Source organism: Manis javanica, chromosome 3 (genome assembly GCF_040802235.1).
Source record: "Manis javanica isolate MJ-LG chromosome 3, MJ_LKY, whole genome shotgun sequence".
NCBI classification, from domain to species: domain Eukaryota; kingdom Metazoa; phylum Chordata; class Mammalia; order Pholidota; family Manidae; genus Manis; species Manis javanica.
This window is the reverse complement of record NC_133158.1, coordinates 135,262,069-135,286,716: the sequence shown is the minus strand read 5'-3', so window position 1 is coordinate 135,286,716 and position 24,648 is coordinate 135,262,069. Positions and strand designations below refer to the sequence as shown.

Sequence of the window (24,648 nt, the reverse complement as noted above, 5' to 3'; positions counted from 1 at the left end):
TCTTATCTGGAAATTGTTTAATCTCTCCTTCAAATATAAATGATAATCTTTCCAGGTAGAGTGTTCTTCACTGAGACCCTTCTGCTTCATTGCATTAAATATATCATGCCACTCCCTTCTGGCCTGTAAGGTTTCTGTTGAGAAGTCTGTTGATATCCTGATTGATTTTCCTTTGTATGTGATCTTTTTCCTCTCTCTGGCTGCTTTTAAAAATCTGTCCTTACCCTTGATCTTTGCCCTTTTAATTATTATATGTCTTGGTGTTGTCTTCCTTAGGTCCCTTGTGTTGGGAGATCTGTGCACCTCCATTACCTGAGAGATGATGTCCTTCCCCAGATTGGGGAAGTTGTCTGCAATTACCTGGTCAAAGACTTTCTATCCCTTTTTCTCTCTCTTCTTCTTCTGGTACCCCTATAATGAAAATATTGTTCCATTTGGATTGGTCACAGTTCTCTCAATATTCTTTCATTTCCAGAGATCCTTTCTTCTCTCTGTGCCTCAGCTTCTTTGCCCAGTTCTCTAGTTTCTGTTTCATTTACCATCTCCTCTACTTCATCTTATCTGCTTTTAAATCCATCCATTGTATGTGTAATTTCAGATACTGTATTCTTCAGCATTTCTGTCTCATTCCTGAATTCCTCCAAGTTCTTGAATATTTTTCTGTAGCTTTGTGAGCATGTTTATGATTTTTATTTTGAAATCTCTTTCAGGAAGACTGATGAGTTCAATTTCACTTGGCCCTCTTTCTGGTGTTTGTGGGATTTTGGTTTGAACCAGGTTTCTTTGACATTTAATATTTGTAGGTGGTGCCCTCTAGTGCCCAGAAGCTCTACTCTCTCAAGCTGCTCAGCCCTTGAGTGATGGCGGGGGTTGCAAGGAGCAGCGCTGGTGCCTGTCAGGAGGAAATGGTCTTTCCTGCTTCCCAGGAAAGACCTTGTTGGGGCAAGGATGAGCTAACAGTGGTTCAGTCAGTATTTTCCTTTACAGCCATTTGTGTATTTGAGTTCTGGAGTGCAAATTTCCTCCACCTCAAAATAGATTTGTTTTTTACATATGGTATAAAAATTAAGAGAGTATAAATGCAAAAACAGAGTTTGGTAACTTATCCACGGTCACACTGCTTATAAGTGGCAGAGCCAGAATTCTAAATAAAATAGTTTGGCTACATAGTTCATCTCTTAACCACTGTGTTACACTATTCTCTCCAACAAATTGATGGTGCTAATGAAGTAAAAATTAAGATGAAGAATTCACCTGTTTGATTAAGCCTGGGAGCCCAAACCCCTGAGAGTAGCCAGTGTTAAGCCATATCTCTTGGCCTTTTAAGAACCTTGATACCTTGCTTTATGAAAAGCCCAGAAGAAATTAAAACAGAGAATGTCCTAGAAATACACTCACATTTTGTTGTATACATTATTCCCTTTCATGCTACGTTTTTTGTGACTTTGCTGCACTAAAACAAGGAAGTATAACTACCTAAATGCTTCAGAATGACGTCTAATACAACCATGGAGGCCTCATGATAGTTAGCTGTCATGGCTTCCTGCCTGACTACAGACAAAACCACAAAGGGACACTTGGTTAGTCTCATTTTCTGAAGCTGCTAAGTGGGTTAAGAGAGTCTAAAGAAAAATAAAACAAGAAAGTGTATGAGGATGCACAAAATAATCTTTTCTAATACTCTCAGTGCCTTTTTATGGTCTGCTTCTTCAACCATCCATCTAGCACCATCTTAAATCTCCATATAACCTTACATCTCCAACTCACCAGTCCAGTGATGTCCTTCTCAGTCTCATTCATATACCACTGTCACTTTCTTTTCTGGTTTTTCTTTGATTATAAACCTGTCATTTTCCCTATATGGTTATCAAGCCTGCCTCAATGTAAATATCCCTCAAGTTCCATCTTTACCATATAGTATTCCCCAATCCTCCAGCCTATATTAATCTTTGTATCTAAGAGTCTGCAGAACTTAGAAAATTAGTATTGCACAGCTGAGCCCTTAACTATTTTAGAATTGTTACATGTGCATTAGTTTTTTTAATTTCTTGACAGCTATATCTGAAAGCAATCGTGGGACTGTTTTATACTTCATTGTAACACCACAGCAGTTAACACAATGTGGGCATTTATTAAAACCTGACTATTGCCATATAGGTGGAAGTCTCAAGCACATGTCTGGCATTCAATAAATGTTTGTTAAAACTAAGAGGTGAAGAAAAATATAAACAATTTAATAACTTTTTACAGGCTGCCTTTAATCCATGTGTTTATTCAATACATATTTATCATGTGTATTATATCCCAGGCCCCAGGAATACAAAGATGACTGTGACTTAGTCCCTACATCCAAAGTACATATTCTAGTGTATTACAGAACATCAATCACTGATTACAATGCAGTGTGTTTTGTAAGGGCCACAGATGGGGAAACTTCAAGAATGAACTCACAGGGAAAATTTTTAATCAAATTTTGAAACATAAATAGGTGATTTTACAGCAAACAATAGGAGAAAAGACAGTCAATCCTGGCAAAGTATACACAACATAATGAGATAGGGAAATACGAGTAGTTCTGTAAAATGTCGGAGAGCTTTGTGTGATTCGTTAACCATCCAATGTGTTTAAAGCTAAATAAATGGAGGCACTGATTTTATTACAGTAATAAATGTCATCTCACTTTTCTAGGCATAGAGTTGAAGTAGACATTCTTTAAAGACCTATTGAGGAAAAAAATGAATAATTCTACTTACTACTGAATGGAATTATGCTATAATGTAATCATTTATGAAACTAAATGTGTGTGTGTATTCCGTAACTATTAAATGAAATTTGAGATTTTACTGTAGCAATAATAATGGCCAACAGTGAGTATATATGCACCAGTCACCATGCTAAACCATCTTCATACTTCTCATTTAGTCCTAGAAACCCCTGTGAGATAGATAACCTTATTTTAGAAGTACTAAGATTAAACCCAAAACCACAGTTAAGTGGTAGAGGTGGTATCTGAACTCATCTCCCTGCATGTGAATTTTTCAACACCATTTTGATTAGTTAATAGTCTACTTTTCTTTGATAGGATGGACTGCTATGTAGGAAGGGTGATGGAAGTGGGCGTTCCTACTGGTTCTGTAACCTTCTGGTTCTACTCATTACGGGAAAGGGTTTTTTTCCCCTAAAGTTCTATGGTTTGTTTTTTTATTATGTATTATTTCTTTATAAAGAACAGTTTTTTTCCACTGAAATAAATTTGAGAGAACTTTGAAAATGATCTAGAAGAAAATCCTAAATTACTACTACTGTTGCCTCATAGATAACCACATTACCATTTGAGAACACATACTTCAGTATCTATATGTGTCCACATATACTCTCACTGTGTGGAGATCCATAATATGAACTGTAATACGAAATACTGGTTTTCAGTTAATATACAATGAATAGGATATATTTCTTGTTTTCATATTAAGTGGTAATAAATGTTCCTGATAGAAAATGTGGAAATGACATAAGTACAGAAATTATGGACATTAAAATATGTTCATTATAAATTTTTGTAAGATACTCTGAAGTAGAGTAAAAATTTTAAATTCCTCTTCATATTCACATACCCACTACTACTCTTAAGTCTCACTTTCTGCTCATACATATATATATAGTGTGGAAGGTACTAATGGTAGTTTTGTGAGGCATTTCAAACTTGCAAAATTATATGCCATATAGATCTTCTGAACAAGTAAAAGGTCAAGTGAGGAAACCTAGAAGTTAGCTTTGTGGAGGTGTGATGGGTGGGGTATACCTAGCTGAGCAGCAGAAAGAAGCCCAGCCAGGCAGGTGAAAACACAAGTGCTCCAGAAGGCAAAACATAATGACCAAAAAATAAGTGGTCACTGAGCAGAAAGGAGGCACCTAGTCAACAGGTGCGATGTACTCTGGCAGGCACCAGTGGAGGTAGAAAGGGGAATGATCACCTTTAACAGGCAAAGATGGTGACAGGGAAACCTAGCTTCTAGGTTGTGTTTTGGTAGTTGTACATCAAGGCAGGAATTGAGGAACAAATCAGGAACTCTGAAACTGGAAAATAGGATTTGAAAGGTGGCATTTAGATGACAAAGGTAAGAGTAACCCAGTTTCTTAAGAAGGGAGAAAGGAACTACCACAGAAGGTTGACTTGGTTTTAGGTTGGCTGAGCTTCTGAACTAAACTGAGTTAAATCAGATAAAGTAATAAATAAAGCAGGGATATCACTCTTAAGTAGCTTATGGTTTAGTGAAGGGGACAAACAGATGTTTGTATATCATGTTAGAAGATAAATGCTGTGATAGGATAACAGAAAATAGAAGGGAGGGCGGGGGGTGGGTTTATAATTTTAAACAGTGTAGGCCTAGTTAAGAAAATAACATTTGAGGTAAGACTTGAAGAAGTGAGGGAGTGAACCAAAAGGACATGCTTATGTGGAGGAAACAGCCAAAAAGTCTTGAGTAAAAAAGTAAAAAATAATAATAATAATAACTGCTAGATATGAGAAAAAACAGTATCTTGAGAAAAATTAGTGTAACAAGGAATACATAGTGTTTTGCAGATGTATTGTACAGTTTTCATTTTGATATTGTGAGAGTTCAACAGATTCCAGAAATCTCACATTAGCATACTTAATCATTACTTCATTGAAAATATCCCATTGTAGTGGCAAGCTGAAGAGTGAAGTACATGGAGAGAAAAAAATAACATCAAGAAAGACAGCTGAAGACATGATTTGGATCAGTCAAATCATGGACCCATTTTTAACTTGCTAATTAATATTTCTTAAACTGTCATATTTTCCCCTTATGTCTGCTCTTGAATTTGAGACATACTAAATAAAGCAGAATCTTGATTTACTTTTTAATGAGTCTAGAGAAAAAGCTACATAAGGATTAACTCAAACCTATAATATCTTACATCTAAATTATATAGTTAAAAAATGGAAGATTGACAACTTTTATATAATTAAATTGGCTGTACAGTTTTTTGATTAGAGGTGGGGTTCACTATTGTTCCATGGACTTAATAGTTTTGATTTCTCTTGTGAGTTGCCAATATATTTCTTTCTTTGCTCATTTTATTTGGATTTTGATATTTTTACTTTTTAGTTTGTATAATTGATAAGGGAATGTAATGTCATACTTTTTTCCCAAAGGCTTTTAAAGAAGCAGTTTTTTCACCGGGCCCTTAAAGTCATGAAAATAAAGTATGATAAAGATATAAAAAAAGAAAAAGAAAAAGGAAAAGTTGAAAGTGGGAAAGAAGAAGACAAAAAGAGCAAGAAAGAAAATCTAAAGGAAGAAAAAACAAAAAAAGAAAAAGAAAAAAAAAAAGATGGTGAAAAGGAAGAATCCAAAAAGGTGATTTCAGCTAAAGTTAAGTAAGAATAAAAAATGATTACATGCACATGGCCACCACTGGCATATGAGCACTTTTGAAATATTATGCAACAACCATTTAAGATAATCATATTAGAGTTTTTATAAGTGCCAAGGATGAGAATTTTGATTTCTGTGTTTCAGCTGGTGAAACCTTTTGACTATATGAATCTCTTTTGCTTTTTGTTTATTTGTGTTTGTTTTTTCCTTCTATTAAACTTTTGTTTTAATAGGAGGAAACCCCAGGAACTCCCAAAAAGAAGGAAACTAAGAAAAAGTTCAAGCTTGAGCCACATGATGATCAAATTTTTCTGGATGGAAATGAGGTGAGAGTATCTAGCTTTTAAGTAGAAATCCAGTTTTCCATAGGAGTTTTAGGATTAACTTTTTGCTTCACTAAAAAAAAAAAGTCATTTAGAGAAATCTAACTATGTATATAGAAAATCTACGCTTTAAAAATCAGTAATTTCTCTGAATTTAAATTTATAAAAAATTTATTAAAAGGGGGTCAGAATTAGGTTGAACTGTCTATGAGTGATAGAAAACCTGAAATAACAGTAGCTTAAAATAGATACTTGTTTCTCTCACATCAATTCAATATGAGGGTAAAAGGTATAGGTACAGCAGCTCCATAGTGGACCCCAAGCTCTCCTCCTGTGTGAGACAGTCAGTAAAAGGTTACCTTGTGATTCAGAATGACTACTAACCAAGAGGAAAGGAGAATGATGGATATGCCTCTTTCTTAAGAAAGCCTTCCAGGGTCCTGGTAATTTCATTTCTCCTTGGATTCTGTTAGCCAGAATCTAGTCAGGTGGTTGTGTTTATCATCAGTAAAGTCAGGTACATTCATTTAAACCTCAAGCTTCAGCTGTATACTTAGACATTTTTATAGGTGTTGGGAATAGCATGGTAAGTAAGATGAATTTTTCTTCTTGAAAGCTTAGTCTAACAAAGATACAAGCTTTTAAACATGCTATTGCATTACAGTGTGGTGTTATGATATGAGAAACCAGTTAAGAATATTTAATCCAGAGAGGATAAGGAGGGTCTGGAGATCCTGAACTCTTGAACTAGCTTTGAAGGCTGCTGCCAGATTGCTCAGTACACCGGGAAGGCCTTAACAGGTCTGTTAAACTAAGAAGCAAATTGAGCAAAGGCGTGGTTGCTTCCATTCCTGAAAAGACTAGATTTTATTCTGTAGAAAGCAAGCTTTCAAACTTTTAGGTGGGAAATATCTTTAAAACCTTTTTTTAAGAAGACTGACAGAAATGATGTTTGTAGATCTGATTTTTAGGGGAAATGTGCAGAATTAAAAAAGAGGACTGGAACTCCCGGTGTTAGAAATAGAACCAAATAAAAAAGACAGTAACAAAGAATTCTGGTCAAGGAAATGAAAGAGTAATGTTATTTGTAGAATCTAAGAGATAAAACTAGGAGTTTTATGGAGTTCGGATTATTCTGAATGAAGTAAATTCCTATTGTGTAGAGTAAATTAAGCTTTAATGCATTGGTTCCCAGTTTATGGACTACACATGGGGGAGCAGGCAGTGAACTTACTACAGGGAGTCATAGAATTTTTATGTTTACTAAGCATGATCTTTAATAATGGTTCTTTGCAGCTCATCAGTGGGCAAAGATAGTGTAGTTGAGAGCTACTGAGCCTAGCACAACTGTTCTCTTAGCCCAGACTGGTTCTGCTCATGCCAGTGTACATCATTACATTAGGTACAAAAAGGTTGTATAATTGCTGATCTTCAAGTTGAATAAGTAATAGTTTGTGTAAATGCATTTAAGTACATAGAAATTTACTTAAGAGCATTACAGAATTTATAGTTTTACAAATTTTTAACTGAATGGATACCAAAAGAAACACTGCTACTGAAGGAAATTTATTTAACTTAAATGTTAAAGGGTTGAAAGTGACTGTTACAAACCTAAACTATAGAATTAAGTTTAACTTTCTGGTGTGACCTTAGAAATTTAAGCACTGGGGTTTCTTGATTCTTCTAGGTATTTGTGTGGATCTATGACCCAGTTCACTTTAAAACATTTGTCATGGGATTAATTCTTGGTAAGTACAACCACTGAAATTTAGAAAGGAAAATAAAAATGCAGAAGCCATATAGAAAAATACTAACATAAAAGAGTTAATTTTAAGAATGTGTACTTTAAATAGAGTCAAATGAGAAACTGAAGAAAATTTTTGCAACACATTAAAGCAGAGATTTTTAAAAGATTAATAGTCTGGTAGAAAATGGTAAAGGTGTCTCACAGATGAAGAAATATACAATGACCAATAATCATGAATGATACTTTATCACACTCATAATAAATACACATTACAGCATCAGTGATATGAGGTCTACAGAGTTTAACAGTACCTAATCTTAGTGAAGATTCAACACTTCAGAAAAAACAATATTCTCCAACACTTGATGTTATGCCCATTATTTTAGTTTTTATGTCCAGTTTAGTAATATCTTTCAGATTTTAACTGTATATACACTAGAATTCAGCTATTCTACCTCTAGGGATTATCCTGTGGCTGTTTTTAAAATAATAGCAGAATATTTATTCGACAGAGTGCATTGACAGATTATCTGTTCTAATCCAGATCCCTCTGATTATATTTAGGAGGGTAATTAGCAAATATCTTTCAAATTTTAAATGCCTTTACCTTTTGATCTAAAAATTACACTTCAAGGAATTTATCCTATGTTATAATCACATTTGCACAAATGTACAATACACTGGTATTTGTTGTACTGTTGTCTGTAATAGGATAAGACTAGAAAGAAGTCAAGTACCTCAGTAGGAGAATGGTGAAATAAATTACAGTATAACTGCACACTGAAATACCATACAGCTTTTAAAGAATTAGGTAGGATGTCATAATGGAAAAATAACTAGAATAGATGAAATGAAAAGAAACATTAATTAGAATATTATTTATGTGGGGAAGAAATCTAGATAGCTAGTTTTAATTTATATGTAGGTAGTCTTTGGGAGTACAGATACAAAACAGAATAATGTTAACTTCTGGGGAATAGACCAAGAATTGGTGAAGGCTTCACTGTATACTTTTTGGGGTTTTTGTTTCTTTTGCCATAGGTATGTGTTATTCCTGTTAAGTTCAGGACAGGAGACAAGAAGAATGATTTAACAAGTAGAAAAAAATACACAGCAATTAAATAAATGAGCTTTATCAGTATATCATAGGATCCAATTCAAAGTAACTCTCAAGAGTTGAAACTCAATTTAATCCTACCCAAATAGCTAATAGCTGTTGATCACTTAGTATATATTAGTCACTTTCCTAGTATTTTACATGCATTGTTTCATTTCATCCTCACAACAACCTTTAAAAAATAGGAACAGGAATGCATTAAATATAAGGTAATTTAGCCTCAAAGGGGTTAAATAACTTGCTCAGTTATTTATAAATGATAGAGATAGAATTGAGTCTTGATCTGTGTTGCTCTGAAGACCTAATAACTATACTTCTAATTAAAGGGATTATTCCATGTGGTCCCACCATACTTAAACTGGTGAGGCTTGTATGCAGTTTCCCTAACTACCAAAAAACCATCTGTATCAGAATCACCTGGCGAGCTTTTCAATCTCTAAATGTCAGAGCTTCACCCCAACATCAGAATCTACAGGGAGGTATCTTTCAAATCCTTTTTCCTTAGTTTTTTATTTCATTGTTTCTTTAAGATCCTCTAGCAGTAGACATATGTTCAAAAAATAAGATAGACATTGCTTGAAAGCAGCAGCAGTTGTTCATTTAAGGAGCTGACAATTTCTTGTTTTTTGACAGCACTTTTTTCTAATTATATATGCAATTTGTACTATAAAAATCCTAACAAGAATAGTAGTTAAAAGGTTGAACTATGTGAAATGGCTGATAATTGACTTTTTTTTCCCTATAAAAGAGGCAAATTTATATGTTTCAATATGTTTATGTTTTAATTTAGAAATATGTTTACTGTTATTGCATCCAGGCCATTGAAAATTTTAATCTAAAAGGTACCTATGTAACTTGGTCATTTCTTGTTCCAGTGATCGCAGTGATAGCAGCCACCCTCTTCCCTCTTTGGCCAGCAGAAATGCGAGTAGGTGTTTATTACCTCAGTGTTGGTGCAGGCTGTTTTGTTGCCAGCATTCTTCTCCTTGCCGTTGGTAAGTGCTGTTGTTTACTGAGCAGTTGGACTGTAATCTAGAGCTTCGAGTATTAACAGCTTGATAGCAGAATTAATATAGGAAAACCAAGAAAGATGTGTTGGATTCCCCTGAGGAAGGCGCCGCCCCAAATCACTCACCAAAGACGTTTCTTGATGCAACAAGCAAGAGGAATTTATTCGGAAGCCAACTAGTTGGGGTCCAAGTCAGCCTGTCGCAGCAGGTCTCAACGAGGACCCTGAGCACTTACAACTAAGTGGTTATATAGGATTTTCTGAGGCATTTAGCCCTAGAGATTTACCATGGTTACAGATTATGTTATAGTAACAAGATAACAATACTACATAGCAAGATAACAATACTACAAAGGCAGTAATTTTTCAAACCTACGATTTCTGAGTTGGTGCCACGTCCTGGGGGTGTAGCAAGGTAGGGTCAGCTTTTATGTTTAACTAACCGAAAGGTTAGCGCTGCCAGCAGTCATGATTGATTAACTTGTTTTTCCAGAGGAGTTACCTGGTTTCAGTTGTTCCCTCTGAGTCATATATCAGAATGGCTTTTTGGGCTTCAAGATGGCTACTCTTAGGCTAACTTATTTCTCAGGGAGGTTGGGGTCCTACAGATGTAGAACTACTTTTTGATCATCTAAAACTCATGCTTGAAGTAGTGTATATGCTTAATTAGATGTGGTCTGTTCTGAAGAAAAAGGATTCAAAATGTCTTAATCTACATTTATGGTATGCTATAAAGTTCAGTTACCACAAGGACTTGAATATTTTTACAGTTGTTGCTTATTTATTAGGCATAATACTTCGAGTAGAACATTATAATATTTTGACTTAAGGCAAATGAAATTTGTATTAAATATTTAAATTCTATGTATTCAGTAAGTGATTATGAACAGTGGATTTGCCATTGGGGGAAAATTCAGTTTGCACTCAGTTACCAAAATAAATTATAGATGCATTAAGGAGTTTCAAATGTTTTTTAAAAAATCAAACAGAAAACATAAGTAATTTTTTAAAAAATTTCTGGATGGTTGGGGTCTTTCATAGCTAAAATGAAACAATATGAAAATAATCCAATTCAAAAGAGGAAGTTAAACGAGTTTTTAACAAACACATGAAAAATGCTTATCACTAGCAATCAGTAAAATTAAGATAATGGGGTGTTTTTTGCCTATTTAATTAGGAAAATTTATTTGGAATAGAAATAGTCAATGCCAGAGAGGGTTTGATGGGAAGAAAATGCACCTAAATATAAATAATGGTGATAATTATGAATGATTTTAATGTTCTTTACACTTGTCTGTGTTTTTCACAATGAGGTTGTTACCATGAACAAACCAACAAGTATGATTTTATGTAAAATCCTCATCCTAAAGACTTTTCCTGTATATGGTGAGCAGGTGTAATTTAATTAGTCACTTAGGGAAAGAAATGGAAGTTTTTTCTCAGCTTACCTAAAGCTGTCCAGTGATTTTTAAATATACATATATATGTTTATATTACTAAGTTCCAGTTTTTTTCCCAAATGACAAATCATCTTTTCCACTAAGACATATAGGAGTATTTCTGTATAAAAAGAGAAAGCAACACCCACATTATTGACCCAATATCTGGTATAATTTGACTAAGATTATCTGAACTGAGTGCCTGTTATGCTGAGGTTCAATGACATACAGATTCTTGGGTTTATAGAACATTACTTCTGTAGCCTGAAGCATTCGCTCTGCACATCCTTTGCCCTGCACAGCAAGGTGTTCTGAATTGGTGCTGCCATCCATGGAACCAGGAGCTCATCTAGTATTTTCATTCAATTCATGTTTATAACCTTCCTTTTTGCTCTGTGATGTTTGACTCTGTGAAGCCTTTTCCACCTACCTTTCATTTTTCCCTTCCTCTAGCTTAGTCATCTTGAGAAAATCCCGATACTTCAGCATGTAACAGAGCACATTTGTAGGCCAAGAAATAGTATCTAAGTTACTGTGAGGCAGGTAACTAGTGGTAGTGTGCTACCTATATCAAAAACGGGAAGCCATAAACTAGGGTCCAATGTTAGATATAATGAAATTAGTGTCTTCTGGCTCTCAAATCCCTGAAAATTTAGAGCGTCTTTGGAAAATTTGAGCAACACTTAACCCCATTAAATAGAATTAACCCACTTGCTTATATTTTACTTAAATCAGTGTTCACAATAACTTATGGTTATTATATTTTGCTCTTAAAAATACAATTTCTAGTAATGTTTTCTATAATTTTTCATCTTAAATATACTATGAATTTATACATGCATTGTGGATTAGTCTTGCAAATTAAACTAAAATAAGCCCAATATTTTCTTTTTGTTAGAAAATGCAATTCCAAAACCACTTTCAAATAGTTTTCATCTGTAGCCCACAGATATAAATTGAGTATTTCATTTGTTATCTTGTGAAGTATTATATATTGGTCAAAATGATATTTGGTACTGTTTTGAATATGTATTGTTAATATTGCCATTTAAAATAAGACCTTTAGCACTTTTCTAAATGTGTCACTTTAGTATAGGAACAAAATGGCAGTCACGTCACAGTGGTTTTTCCGTGATTCTTCCACTTTTACCTCTGATAATCTAATGCCACATAGAGGAAAACCTATAAAATGTTAAAATTCTGCTATTCCCAGTTTATATATGTTGATACTTTAGATTTTATTTGTGCCATTTCTTTATTGCTTGGGTTTAGTTTCTCTAAAACTTGTATTTTAGGCAAGATTTCATATTATGAACTATTTGTCTTGCAACCTTATAAAATCTATCATAGTATCTTTATACTATTTGGAGAAAAAAATGTGTAGCCTTAAGATGTTCATTATTTCTTTTTATCAGTGGAATTTATTCATAAATCATTAATTTCAAAAATACTGCCTTTTCTGTTTGTGCCACAAAAGATACTAATGTGGAGAGACTCAGAATATTTTTGATCTTTATGAAAATGGAAAGTACTACTTAATAAAAATGAAGGGAGCTATAACCATCTCCTTTTTTTTATCCAAAGCAAAATAACATAAGAAGCACAGATGAGCTTTTTTTAGGACTTAGCATGATGAGTGATGTAATTGTCTGTAAGGAAAGCAAAGCTAAAAACATACGATAATTGATAAGTTAGTTTATAACAGTCACATGCTCATGACCTTTAAAGAAAAACCACTATGCTCTGTGTAACTAGTAAATTAAGAGAAAACTGTGTGAAATACTGGGCTTTATGCTTTTGGTGACTCATTACTATAAACTTTAAAATTCTTAAATTTTTTCCAGTTTTGTCATACATTGCTCTAAAGGAGTAACCCCAAGCCCTACTTATTTAGGTGATCTGACTAATTATTATTGTATTGTTTCCTAATATTGGGAGAGAGTTGGTCCTTAAATAAGCAGAAATTACCTAATTTCTTAATTAACAAAATTATAACTTCTAGGAAAATATTCTCTTACTGCTCAGAAGTGTTTTTACTTAGAGACTTACTTTAGGCAGAGAAGACACATGCCTTGGACCCATAATACATTTAGGGACCCATTGAAATGTTTTCATTTTTATTCATTTTAAAATCAGAATTAATAATATGGTCACATGTATATAATAATGAACCTATACAAGATTATATTTGTATTTATACCAGTATGGTCATAAAGCGTGTAATTTTTAATATTCATGGATGGAACTGTTTTACAAAGGCATAAAGTGCCTAGGGTCAAGGAAAGTCATGATGCAGCTCTGCCTTTCTTTTTTTAAAGGCTTCTTAAGATAACCTTCATTCCTTCCTCCCATTTATTTCCTTTTCCTTTTATACCATGGTCTCATGCATACTTAAACATCCAACTGATGGCTATGCTTACTTGAATTGTAACATAGCAAAGTGCATAAATCATAAGTGTATATCCATGAAACAGCACCCAGGTGAAAAAAAACAGAAGTAACTTTTTGAGTGGCATTTATAGCATCATGCCCTCAAGATCAGAACAGCATGCTCTACACCTAGAATACTGTGATAGCTGCTGAGGGTTTAAGGGTTTAAGATGCTTATTTAAGGTGCATGTATGTACCAATAATAAAACTCTAGATGTTTTGCCAGTTCCTCACAAATATTCTCTGCTGAGTCAGTGCTTGAATTATTCAATTAGAAATTCTTCTCCTACAGCTCGTTGCATTCTCTTTCTCATCATTTGGCTCATAACTGGAGGAAGGCACCACTTTTGGTTCTTGCCAAATCTGACTGCTGACGTAGGCTTCATTGACTCCTTCAGACCTCTGTACACACATGAATATAAAGGACCAAAAGCAGACTTAAAGAAAGATGAGAAATCTGAAAACAAAAAGCAGCAGAAGTCCGACAGTGAGGAGAAGTCAGACAGTGAGAAAAAGGAAGATGAGGAGGGAAAAGTGGGACCAGGAAATCATGGAACAGAAGGCTCAGGTGGAGAACGGCATTCCGACACAGACAGTGACAGGCGGGAAGAGGACCGGTCCCAACACAGTAGTGGAAATGGGAATGATTTTGAAATGATCACAAAAGAGGAACTGGAACAGCAAACAGATGGGGATTGTGAAGAAGAGGAGGAAGAAGACAATGATGAAGAAACAACTAAATCTTCACAAGGAAAATCATAATCTGACTAATTTGGGGACTAAATAAGTGCAAGAGGTTGGATTTTCTATGTTGGCTGATCATGATAATGTTCACATGACATTTGTAGCATTCTTTAAATCCTTTTGCTGAAGTGTATTTGGCATCCAAGCAGTTATATTCAGTCCTTCATTTCATAGAATACTATTGGTACAGTCAAAAGCCATTGATAAGTTTTATCTGTTTGATAATGATTCAGAAAGTAGGTCTCATTTGTTTTGCTAGTTGTGTGGCTTTTTACTGTTAGACTAATCAAAAAAAAACTAAAAGGGATTAGGAAAGAAACACCAACATTTCAAATTATGCATAGTTATGTAGCCATTTCACAGTTTCTTTAAGATGAAAGGCTTAAACTCATGTTCTTGATAGTTTTTTGTTGATTATAAAATTATACCAGGAAATTTCTAAGATTCTGAGTTAGCAGGTTCAAAAGCATTTTGTGGAAACAAGCCAACTAATAATCAGCAACATGTTTAGTTTAGCTACAAATTCTCCATTTCCAGCTTAGGAAATCCAAACTGGTGTGTACATCTGATTCAGAGAAAGACTGTCATCTCCAGCAGAGAAGGTGAACTGCATTGGTTGGAAGGTGATGGCTCCTCCTCCTTCCAATTACCTTGTCGTAAAGTAAAATGTATTCTGTATATAATTTACAAATAAACATTTTATTTTAATTGTTACTTATTATTTAGACATTTTCTCAACACTTAAATTTGTAAAATTAAGACCATGTAAGGGTGTGTTTTTAGAGAAATGGAAGTGTCAGTAACCCGCAGACCCACGATCTTGTGATCTTTCTACAGCAGCTTCAGTTTTGTGCCAACATTCCATGTATTTGAATGAGTCAAAACAATCCTTATTAAATAAGAGCAGACTTAAACTAGCTGTTTGTATGCCTTAATGTTTATTTTGATTTATCTTAAATCTCTACATTCAGAAATGGGTTAGTGTATTATTGGACCAAGAGGCACTGCTATGAAAGATAATTTACCATTCTAAAATAGCAATTTAAATAAAAAACATAAAAGAAAACTTAAGAAAACCATTGGACTCTAATTGCTTTGAACTAGCTTTGCAGTTTGATTTTGTCTTGCATACCTTAGTTACATATCTTTTGGAAAAATTCTTGTGTTTACTTACAGCGTAATAATTCCTTGGAGTTACACTCTTATAAAACTGATAATGAACATTATTTTCCATCAGCCATAGCATTTTGCTGAAATAGGTGGTGTGTGAGGTCTTTATATTTCTCCGTATCAGTATTTGACTAAAGATAACTCAGTTTTTCTAACTGAAAAAATATGCTGTACACTGACACATGGCTAGATTCCTTTTTTATAGTATTGCTTATGAGTGGACAGAAATGTGGATGTTTGATGTTAATACAACTTTGTCAAGGCTGCAATCAGTTATTTACAAAGTTCCTCCTAGCAAATGTTCATTGATTTAAGTGCCTGGGTGTTTTCCCTTCAAATTTTCAAAGCACTACTGCTTGATTTCCACAGTAAGTGTACACATAATTACAGCTTCTGAGTTTCTTAATCACCAGTAGCACTAATACCTATTTTGGGAATCATGATACCAAAAGTGTTCCTCAGAAATAAAAATGATTTAACCTTTACTATTATGATAATACCCAGGTACTCAATGTTTTTCCCAAAGCTCTTTTTATTATATGTACTATGTCTAGTCTCAAAGACATTTGGAGCTTGGCAAGAAGTCAGCCTTTTATTGATGTTTGTATATTCTTACAGAAGGTTACTACACATTTTTATAAATGTGGTGGTCCCAGGGGGAAAATGTCATTCTCACCATGGTAGAAAGTAAGTTAGAAATTTCAGCTTGATGTCTTACTAGTCAAGGTTGTTTACATTAAACAGATATAAAACTTAAGAAGCTGTTAACTGTTAAGTCCCACAGAACATTAGATGGCTGTCTTTGTTGGCTAACATTAATACTTCTATGCCAGAGCATGGAGAATTGTTCAGATTAGTTAATGGAGTAAAAATTGTTTTTTTAAAAAGAACTTTAGGTTTGCTATACTACTATACCTAGCAGCATGAAGCTTTTAGATAATGTAGGATTTACTGTGGAATGGGTATAAATTGGCCTACGAAATGAAGATTGAATTAACCAGCTGAGTCCAGATAATAGGAATAATGTATATGGGATTATTCTTAAAGTCAATGTATTAAGTGAAATTGTTTCCTTTTCCCACCCACCAGTTTCTTTAATTTTCAAACTATATGGTCTCCAGACAACTTTAAATAATTTGGATTTAGGCAAATACTAATCAGGAGGTAATAAATTTTAGTATATCATACTGAAATTATAAAATGGTGAATGGGTTTTAATGTTTCCCCTCCCCCCTTTCCATTTTTACATTATGAGTACCAGTTAGCTGCTGACTTAGAAAAATCATTGTGTGTCTTTTGTAAACTGGATTTTCTTTCTTGAATCTTTATTAGGAACTAGAAAATAGCAAGCCCAGTTGATTGTTGTTATCTGTGTTAATTGGTTTTACAAAGTCACCAGCAACATGAAATTATACTGGCTGAATCATTCCTGGAGAAAATACAGGGCTGTTGTCCTGAGAGCCTCTGGTCACATTTTCATCAACAGTCAATACATTGATTGTTTTAGGTGTCTTCCTGTTTTGTTGATTTACTAACACTGAACTCATGGTCAACAGTACTGTAACTACATGCCTGACTGAAGTTTATCTAACATGTATTTTCTCCATGAGGCACATCATGACCTTCTTATGCTTAGGAATACTAGACAGCACTTCAACACTAACTACATTTGGGAGCCATCTTAAACAGTGAACTCACCAAGAAAACAAAAATACAAAAAGTGTGGCACTAAATAGAGCAAGGGACACTTGTTTACAGTATGAGGTGAAACAAGAAAGCAACCTGTTACCTTGTTCAAACTTAACTGGGAACATGCAGGGCAAGTCAGATTTGTCATTGTGCACAGCATGAAAGTGTTAGAGTAGGCAAATTTGCAAATACAGAATCCATAAATAATGATCAACTGCTCTTAACTATTTTATAAATCAGTGATACATAAAGCTGTGTGATACAAGAATTGAATCTTGCTGAATCATGATCCAGTATATCCCTAACATTTTAAACGTCCACTCCACCTTCAAGTAAATAGTTTCTCATCATCTGTAGTAGTTAGTTTGCTTTTATTCTGTTTCAGCAACATTTTAGTTCTTTGTTCAATCATTTTGTAATACTGAGCACTTAACTCTGTACCAGAATTTTACTAGGCATAGCCATGAAAAAAAAATACAGTTCTGCACTCTCGGACCATCGAATACTGTGGTAAGTGCTAAGGTGGGAATTTACCAGATGTGCTGGCTTGTCTCCACTCCTCCAGCTCCACTTTCCTGTGAGGCTGATGAAGGAACTACTGCAGTGGCCTCCTTTGCCTCCTAGCTTCTGAGTGGTTTTGGCCAAGGAGTGTCCTGGCCAGAGGTCTGAAACTGTAGGACAGTCAGGGTATCTATGCTGTTGCCGCCTTCCCAGTGGGGCTTCCCCAGTGAAGGTCACCACTTCCTTCATACTTGACCAGCCTTGGGGTTTGCACTGTCTGTTCCCTCACAGCCAGGGGGTGATACCAGCTCTGCTGCTACCTGGAGTTGCTAAAGTTACCGTGCTTCCTCTCGTGACTCCCCTACACCCGTACCTTTGTGTAGAGTCTCCTCAAAGTATCTTAATTTAAGAACCACGTGTTTCCTATTAGAACCAAGACCAGTAAACCAAAGAGAAATACCTAGAGAACAAGAATTTCAATGAGGTGTAAGTTTACCTCCTTGACAGGTCCTGTGACCAAACATTAGAAAGGATCTCATAATCTCACAGAGCATGTGCTAAGAATTTTGATAGCCAAAGTTCTGTTTAGTGGATAACTATGCAGTTAACTATACAAATAAATTAATTTGTCTTTAGCAAGCTCTTGAGCCAAGGTCTGCAACGTTTATTTGTGAGTTTTTGGGTAGGTCCAAATGTACTTTACTTTTCCAACCTAACCCAGAGACCCCTTGAAACGTAAATAAATCACATGGCTTTTCATCCAGATAAAATTTTCAGTCTTAGAGGGGACATCTTAGGTTTGTAGTTTTAAGATTGTCCAGAAGGCCTGTACTCTATTCTTTTAGCATGTTAAGGGCAGGGTGGGCTAAGTTTCTCGAGTCAGATCATCACACTATGGTCTCATTTCATTTTAAGTGAACACCTAGATCACTTCAATATTTTTTGGACCATGAGCTCTTTCTCAATATTTTTAAGTGTAGAAAATAAAATGCATGGAATTACAAAGCCAATTACATTAGATTATAAGGTTTGATACAGTAATAAATGTGTTTATTTAATAATCATCTAGTAGGAAGTTAATAACTGCTATGGCATTGAAGTAGCATAAACAATATATTGAAATCTATGCAACTGTAATGTGATATAAAATAATCTGGTTTCTGTTATTGACATTATCGCCTAACAAAACTGGATTGTGGTCTGCAAAGGAAATATTAAATTTCAGTTATGGTCTAGTAAAAATAATTTTTCCTACCCAAGTTCATATATCCTCTGAATTCTATCCTTAAGTTCCTTAGAGGCAGTTGGACTCCTGGCTAAGAACCCCTGACCTAGCTAATCAGACTCACCAGTGTTTCAAATAGGACTATACCATCATATTCAAAGGCCATTGATAGTTGATTTAGTATTCAACATTATTTGAACCTTATGTCTATTTCATTATCACATTTAACAAGTTACATGTGGTATGTGAGTATTTAAAATGTAACATCTTACTCCTAAACATCCAGATTTTTTTGTAGGAACTTTTTAAATAGAGGAAGCCCAGTGAAATATCCATATTGAGGTTATCTTTCAGTCATTCAACAAGTACTTATGGGGGAGTTACAATGTGCTACACATAGGCAATCACTAACCTCAAAAGACCTAGTTTAGTGAGGGAGAGGCAAGTACTTATGCAAATAGTTGCAACAGAATGTAGCATGATGTCATAGTATCTATGACATGTTTATGGGATCATAATACCCCAGATAGGTAGGATCAGGAAAGGCATCCCATAGAAGTATCACAAACTGGATCTTGAAGGATGAGGTGGAGCAAGTAAAGAATAGAGGAAAGCTTTTGGGGGCCAATGCAGTGAGATATACAAAATAATATAAAAGAGTGAGTCTGGCATGTTCCTGGAACTGAAAATAGTCCGAGTGCAGTTAGAAAAAAGATGAGTCTAGAGAATTGTTGAGCACAGTCAGTGGGTAGGCAGCTATTAGGGCTGGTCAGCTGCCCTGATCCAACCTCATCACACCTGTGGCAAGATTCTTGGCAACAAGTGAAAGGCCTCCCTGGGGCTGCAATAGGCCAAACACACCGAGGGGGATGCCCTGGATGCACTGGACCTGAAGTGCTGCTGCAGCCGCCACCTGCTGCTGGCCCATGTGGACCTGACCAAGAAGCTACTCACTCCCTGAAGAAGACGTGCTGACCACAGGCAGTGAGTATCTTGCCCAGAGTTTATTCCTCTGAGGTGGTAGAGCTGTGAGCAACGCCAGACTACAGCCATGTGGGCAGGTGTCCTCCCCCTCTAGAGGAAGAAACCGTCCAGTCTTTGGAGAACTAAACACATGCACACACACACGAATGATGAGTCTGAGGAAGGATACTCTTGGAGACAGCACATCATGGTTTATCCAGAATCCCTCCCTTTGGGAAACACCCCTTCCCCGTCTGCAGTACTCACTCCGTTTGAAGGTGGCTGGCCTACGGAAGAGCACATGACACAACCCAGGCCAACCCAAGTCCTCCCACTTCTCAGCATCTGAGTTACAAGGATGATGCAGGCCTGGAGATGCCAATGGCTATGTTGCCTCCACATGGACAGAGACTAGAAAGAAAACCAACATGAAGAAAGAACTAGGACAGATAAAGCCTTAGTGCCATCTTTGAATTCCTAGATCTAGCCCTGTTTAAAGTCAACCCTGGAATTCTCAGTTACGTGAACAAATTCCTCATGTTAACTTAAGCTGTTCTGAGTGAGGTTTCTATCTTGCAACTGAAAGATGACTGACTGACACAAGATAGTAAGTATAAACAGTGACACTGAAGTACCTTTGGAGGGAAAACAACTCTAAGCAGGGAAGTGCCACAGTCAGATCTGCAACTCACACTAACCACTGGACATGGGCTGAGAAGGGGCAAATCTAGAGACACGGAAGTGACGTGGCTGTTGGAGTGACATTCAAACTCCCTATTTCTAATAGGTGTTAGATTTACATGTTTTAACTACAACTCCTCTTTTGTTATAAAATAATTAAAATTATTCTTCTTCCTGAAAACTCAAAAAATACTTAAAGCCAATAATAAGGAAACAAACCCCCTAACTTATTCTCCAGAGACAACCACTATTGAAACTGATATGTATCCTTCTTAACCCTTATATGTGTGATGTGTATCTATGTGTTCACTCAGGTGGGAAAAAGTATTAAAGGGGATTATATCATATGTATCTTGCACTTGGAATATGGGAAAAATGGTGATTGGGAAAAAGAATATGTTGTGTGAAACACAGACTTCACATTTTTCTAGAACAAATATTAACCAACTTTGATTTTGAACTGCATTTCTGCTCATCAGCTTCAAGCTTCAAAAAGTGAACTTAAATTAACCTTAGGCTAAGTATATGCCAAATGCATGTCACAAAGATTTCACATTACAAAGCATATGATGCACAATAGAAGAGTGGATTAGAAAAGAAAGATTTTGTGATTAACTTTCTCATATTTTCAAATATATACCCTCACCTCTTAGGTGACACTGCACCACAAAGAAAAAGTAAAAATCACTAACAAACAAATTAGTCTACTGCTGAGGAAAAGAACAGTGGGTATGTAAAAACTGGTCTGCATTTACATAGAATCTACACAGTATCAGCCAGACGTTAAGACTAAAGAGTTGTTGGATACTACACAAAGACATGTCATATCTCCTCCTTCCTCTTTAGTTGCATATACTCTGCAAGGTTGACAAAATTGAAACTCATTCTTGATAACTTTTTCTCATTGACCTTTAATAAAAGAATTTAGAGTTCTCCACTCAAATTCCTAAGCACTTTCTTTCACCTCACCTTCCATCCTATCCCCAACTTAGTCTCTTTCCAAAGGCCTGATTGCAACTTTTACTTCTTTAAAGCAACATATACAAGAACTCTGAAGATGTATAGTACTCCCCTCAGTCTTCAACCAAAGTGACTTATTAAATAACACCATTGAAGGGGAGTACGGAATGTTTGCTTTAAAGGTTCCATCAGCACCAAGCCACAGTTATAAACAGATAATTTCCCTGTAGCAGGAGAATCAACTCTTGAGAAATAAGTTCAAATTTTGAGTCCCATTGCTACCTCCCATTCTTTATTCTACCCAATACAGATTGAGAGAAGTGTGGTGAAAATCAGGGACAGAAGGAATGTCATTTAGACTCCCAATATAGACTATAGATTGCTGTGGGGAAAATGAAATTTCCTATGGCCAGGATCCTCACCTGACCCCAGACTACTTGATGATGTAATTGGCCTACTGCTAGGCTACTGCTTCCACACCTGTAGCCAATGAGCTATTATTGACTGAGTCACTGTATAAAGAGCTCTGCCCGGTGCTCTGGGTGGAGGCAGAGAGAGAGGAGGGTTACGGACCTGCAGACTGCTGGATGCAGACATGATTGTAGTGCTTGACCTATCACTGTGAGAATAAAGCCGGGTATAAACTCTTTTACCCCAAGAACATTCCATTGTCATTTCTCAGTCTCACTGAGTCCACAGTGAACTTGCTTGGGGCTGAGACCCTCAGGCAAGACAACTGCTTTTTCAGGAGGCAGGCTGTGGATAAAATGAGAGTTCCTGTGTCCAGGATTCTCACCTGGCCCTGGCTGACTAGCTCACTGCACACCTGTGGGCAATACATGGATGTTGACTCTATAAAAAGAGCTCCACCCAGTGCTCTCGGCATGACACGGTGGCAGGGCTGCAAGGCTGCAGGAGAGCAAAGCAGAGACTGGAGTGGTGGCAGCACCGAGGACAGAGGCCCAGAGGATGGCTGTGCAGGACAACTGTGCGGACAGAGGGGCCCAGAAGCAGAGACTGGCTTGCTGTATGCAGACTCGCTCTGAGTGAATGGGATTCTAGTGACTGACCTGCCACCTGGAAATAAAGTTGGGTATAACCCTTTCACCCCAAAGAACGTTTTGCTGTCAATTACTTTGGTCATACTGAATCCATAGCAAACTTGCCCAGGGCTGAAACCCATTGGCAAGACAATTGGCATAGTCGGCAGGATTCACTGTTGGCCAAGGAAAAAGACAGGCTGCCCTTATGGGAGAGGTGCTTCAGCGGGCTGCCCTGTGAATGGGGAGACAGTGGACCATCCCCCAATGGGTATGTGGTCTGAGGTGGCTTGCCTCCTAGAGGACTGAGCCCCACCCCAGAACTGAAGGCACATGGAGGTGACACCTGAGGCAGTAGGGGTGGCCCTTGGTATAGTAAGCAGAGCCTTTGAGAAGCAGAGTGCCCGGGAGGCAGTGGGAACTGGGGATTGGCTGCTTCTCACAGTATTAAGAAGGTCTACAGAGGAGATCCAAGAAATGGTGGCACGAGAATGGGAGCTGCAAACTTCTGTGGATTCCCTGAGGAAGGAGATGGCATTGATGCAGGAGAAGGCAGCACGAGAGTGCCAACAGCAAGGTGCCATTGGAGATGAGATGGCAGCACTGCCAGGTGTTCTGAAGGAGGAAGAGGCCATCAAGGAAACGGACGAGCTCCTGAGGGAAGCACAGGCAGAGGTGGCACGAGAATGTCAGCTGTGAAGCATTGAGCTGAAGGTAAGAGACCTTCTGAAGACTGAGCTGGCATTGTTGCGAGGCACAGTAGCAGAGGAGGCACTTGGGGGAGGGGAGAGAAAGGTGCCATCAGGCCCAGAAATGGAGGAGCTGGGGAAGGATGAAGGGGTGGTGCCAGAGGCACTGGCGCCTCCTGTATTGAAAGCACGTCCAGTGGTTGTAAAGAAAATAAAGACCCAGCAGCTGAAAGTTCCCCAAGCAGAGGAGCAGCCCCCTCCCTAGGTCGTGGAGCACTCTATGGTCCGCCACTATACTCAGGCTGAGCCAGGGACTGTGGGACTTAGGGGTGGATGGAATTGTTCTGTTGGGATCAGAGATGGGAAAGCTGTCTTCCCTGATAGTGCAGCCCGCCTTGAGGCAGCGATTACAAAATGCAAGGTAACACATACAGTAGCTGAAGCAACAAGAACCCGGAAAAAAGTAAGACCTGTTACTCACAGGAGGAATTTGAGGGGCCCCGTGAGGATCATGAGGACCCAGATGTGGGTTGATTTGATATGGGCAGGAGTAGATGGAAGGAAATTAGACAGGAAGCCAAATAGGATCTTACTGGAGCTATAGCAACAACTGAAACCAGAGCAGCAGTTCCAGCCATTAAGACCAAAGAGACAGAGGTCAGAGACAGAGCCACGAGTCCCGCCTGTGTGTCTGCAAGACTTTTTGCGGGAGAGGCTGGAGAACAATGTTCGAGCTTCCTTGCACAGGGACCATTGCAGAGGACTAAGGATACAGAGATTGAGAAGAGAGAATCCTGGAGGGGTGGAGTGTGGATAAAATGAGAGTTCCTGTGTCCAGGATTCTCACCTGGCCCTGGCTGACTAGCTCACTGCACACCTGTGGGCAATACATGGCTGTTGTCTCTATAAAAAGAGCTCCATCCAGTGCTCTGGGCATGACATGGTGGCAGGGCTGCAAGGCTGCAGGAGAGCAAAGCAGAGGCTGGAGTGGTGGCAGCACTGAGGACAGGGGCCCAGAGGACAGCTGTGTGGGACGACTGTGCAGAGGCCCTGAGGACAGCTGTGTGGACAGAGGGGCCCTGAAGCAGAGACTGGCTTACTGCATGCAGACTCGCTCTGAGTGAATGGGATTCTAGTGACTGACCTGCCACCTGGAAATAAAGTTGGGTATAACCCTTTCACCCCAAAGAACATTTTACTGTCAATTTCTTTGGTCACACTGAATCCATAGGAAACTTGGCCGGGACTGAAACCCATTGGCAAGACAGGCTCATCTGAAGAATCTTGGAACCAGGAGACCTGATGCACCCTCCCTTCTTTCCTTCATTTAGCCAACACCCTGCTCTGGACAAGCAGTGAAAATACAAACATGAGGAACCTGTAGTTCCTGCCCCCAAGCAGCTCACAGTCCAGACAAAGAGCAAGCAACCAGCCTCTGCCCATACAAGAATGAACATGAGGCAGCAGGAGATCCATCTTCTACCCTAAGAGCTACAGTCGCTGCCACCTGAAATTT

General features: G+C 37.3%; 1 protein-coding gene across 1 annotated transcript in view; it reads left to right on the top strand.

Moving 5' to 3' along the window:
• SEC62 (SEC62 homolog, preprotein translocation factor) overlaps positions 1-15,131 on the top strand; it is a 45,198-nt gene extending 30,067 nt beyond the window's left edge. The window contains exons 4-8 of the mRNA XM_037003028.2: positions 5,183-5,387; positions 5,639-5,731; positions 7,416-7,476; positions 9,468-9,587; positions 13,763-15,131. Of these exons, the coding sequence (XP_036858923.2) occupies positions 5,183-5,387; positions 5,639-5,731; positions 7,416-7,476; positions 9,468-9,587; positions 13,763-14,232 (949 nt within the window). The 3' untranslated portion in view covers positions 14,233-15,131. The remainder of the gene's footprint in view (positions 1-5,182; positions 5,388-5,638; positions 5,732-7,415; positions 7,477-9,467; positions 9,588-13,762) is intronic.
• The last annotated feature ends 9,517 nt before the right edge of the window (positions 15,132-24,648 follow it).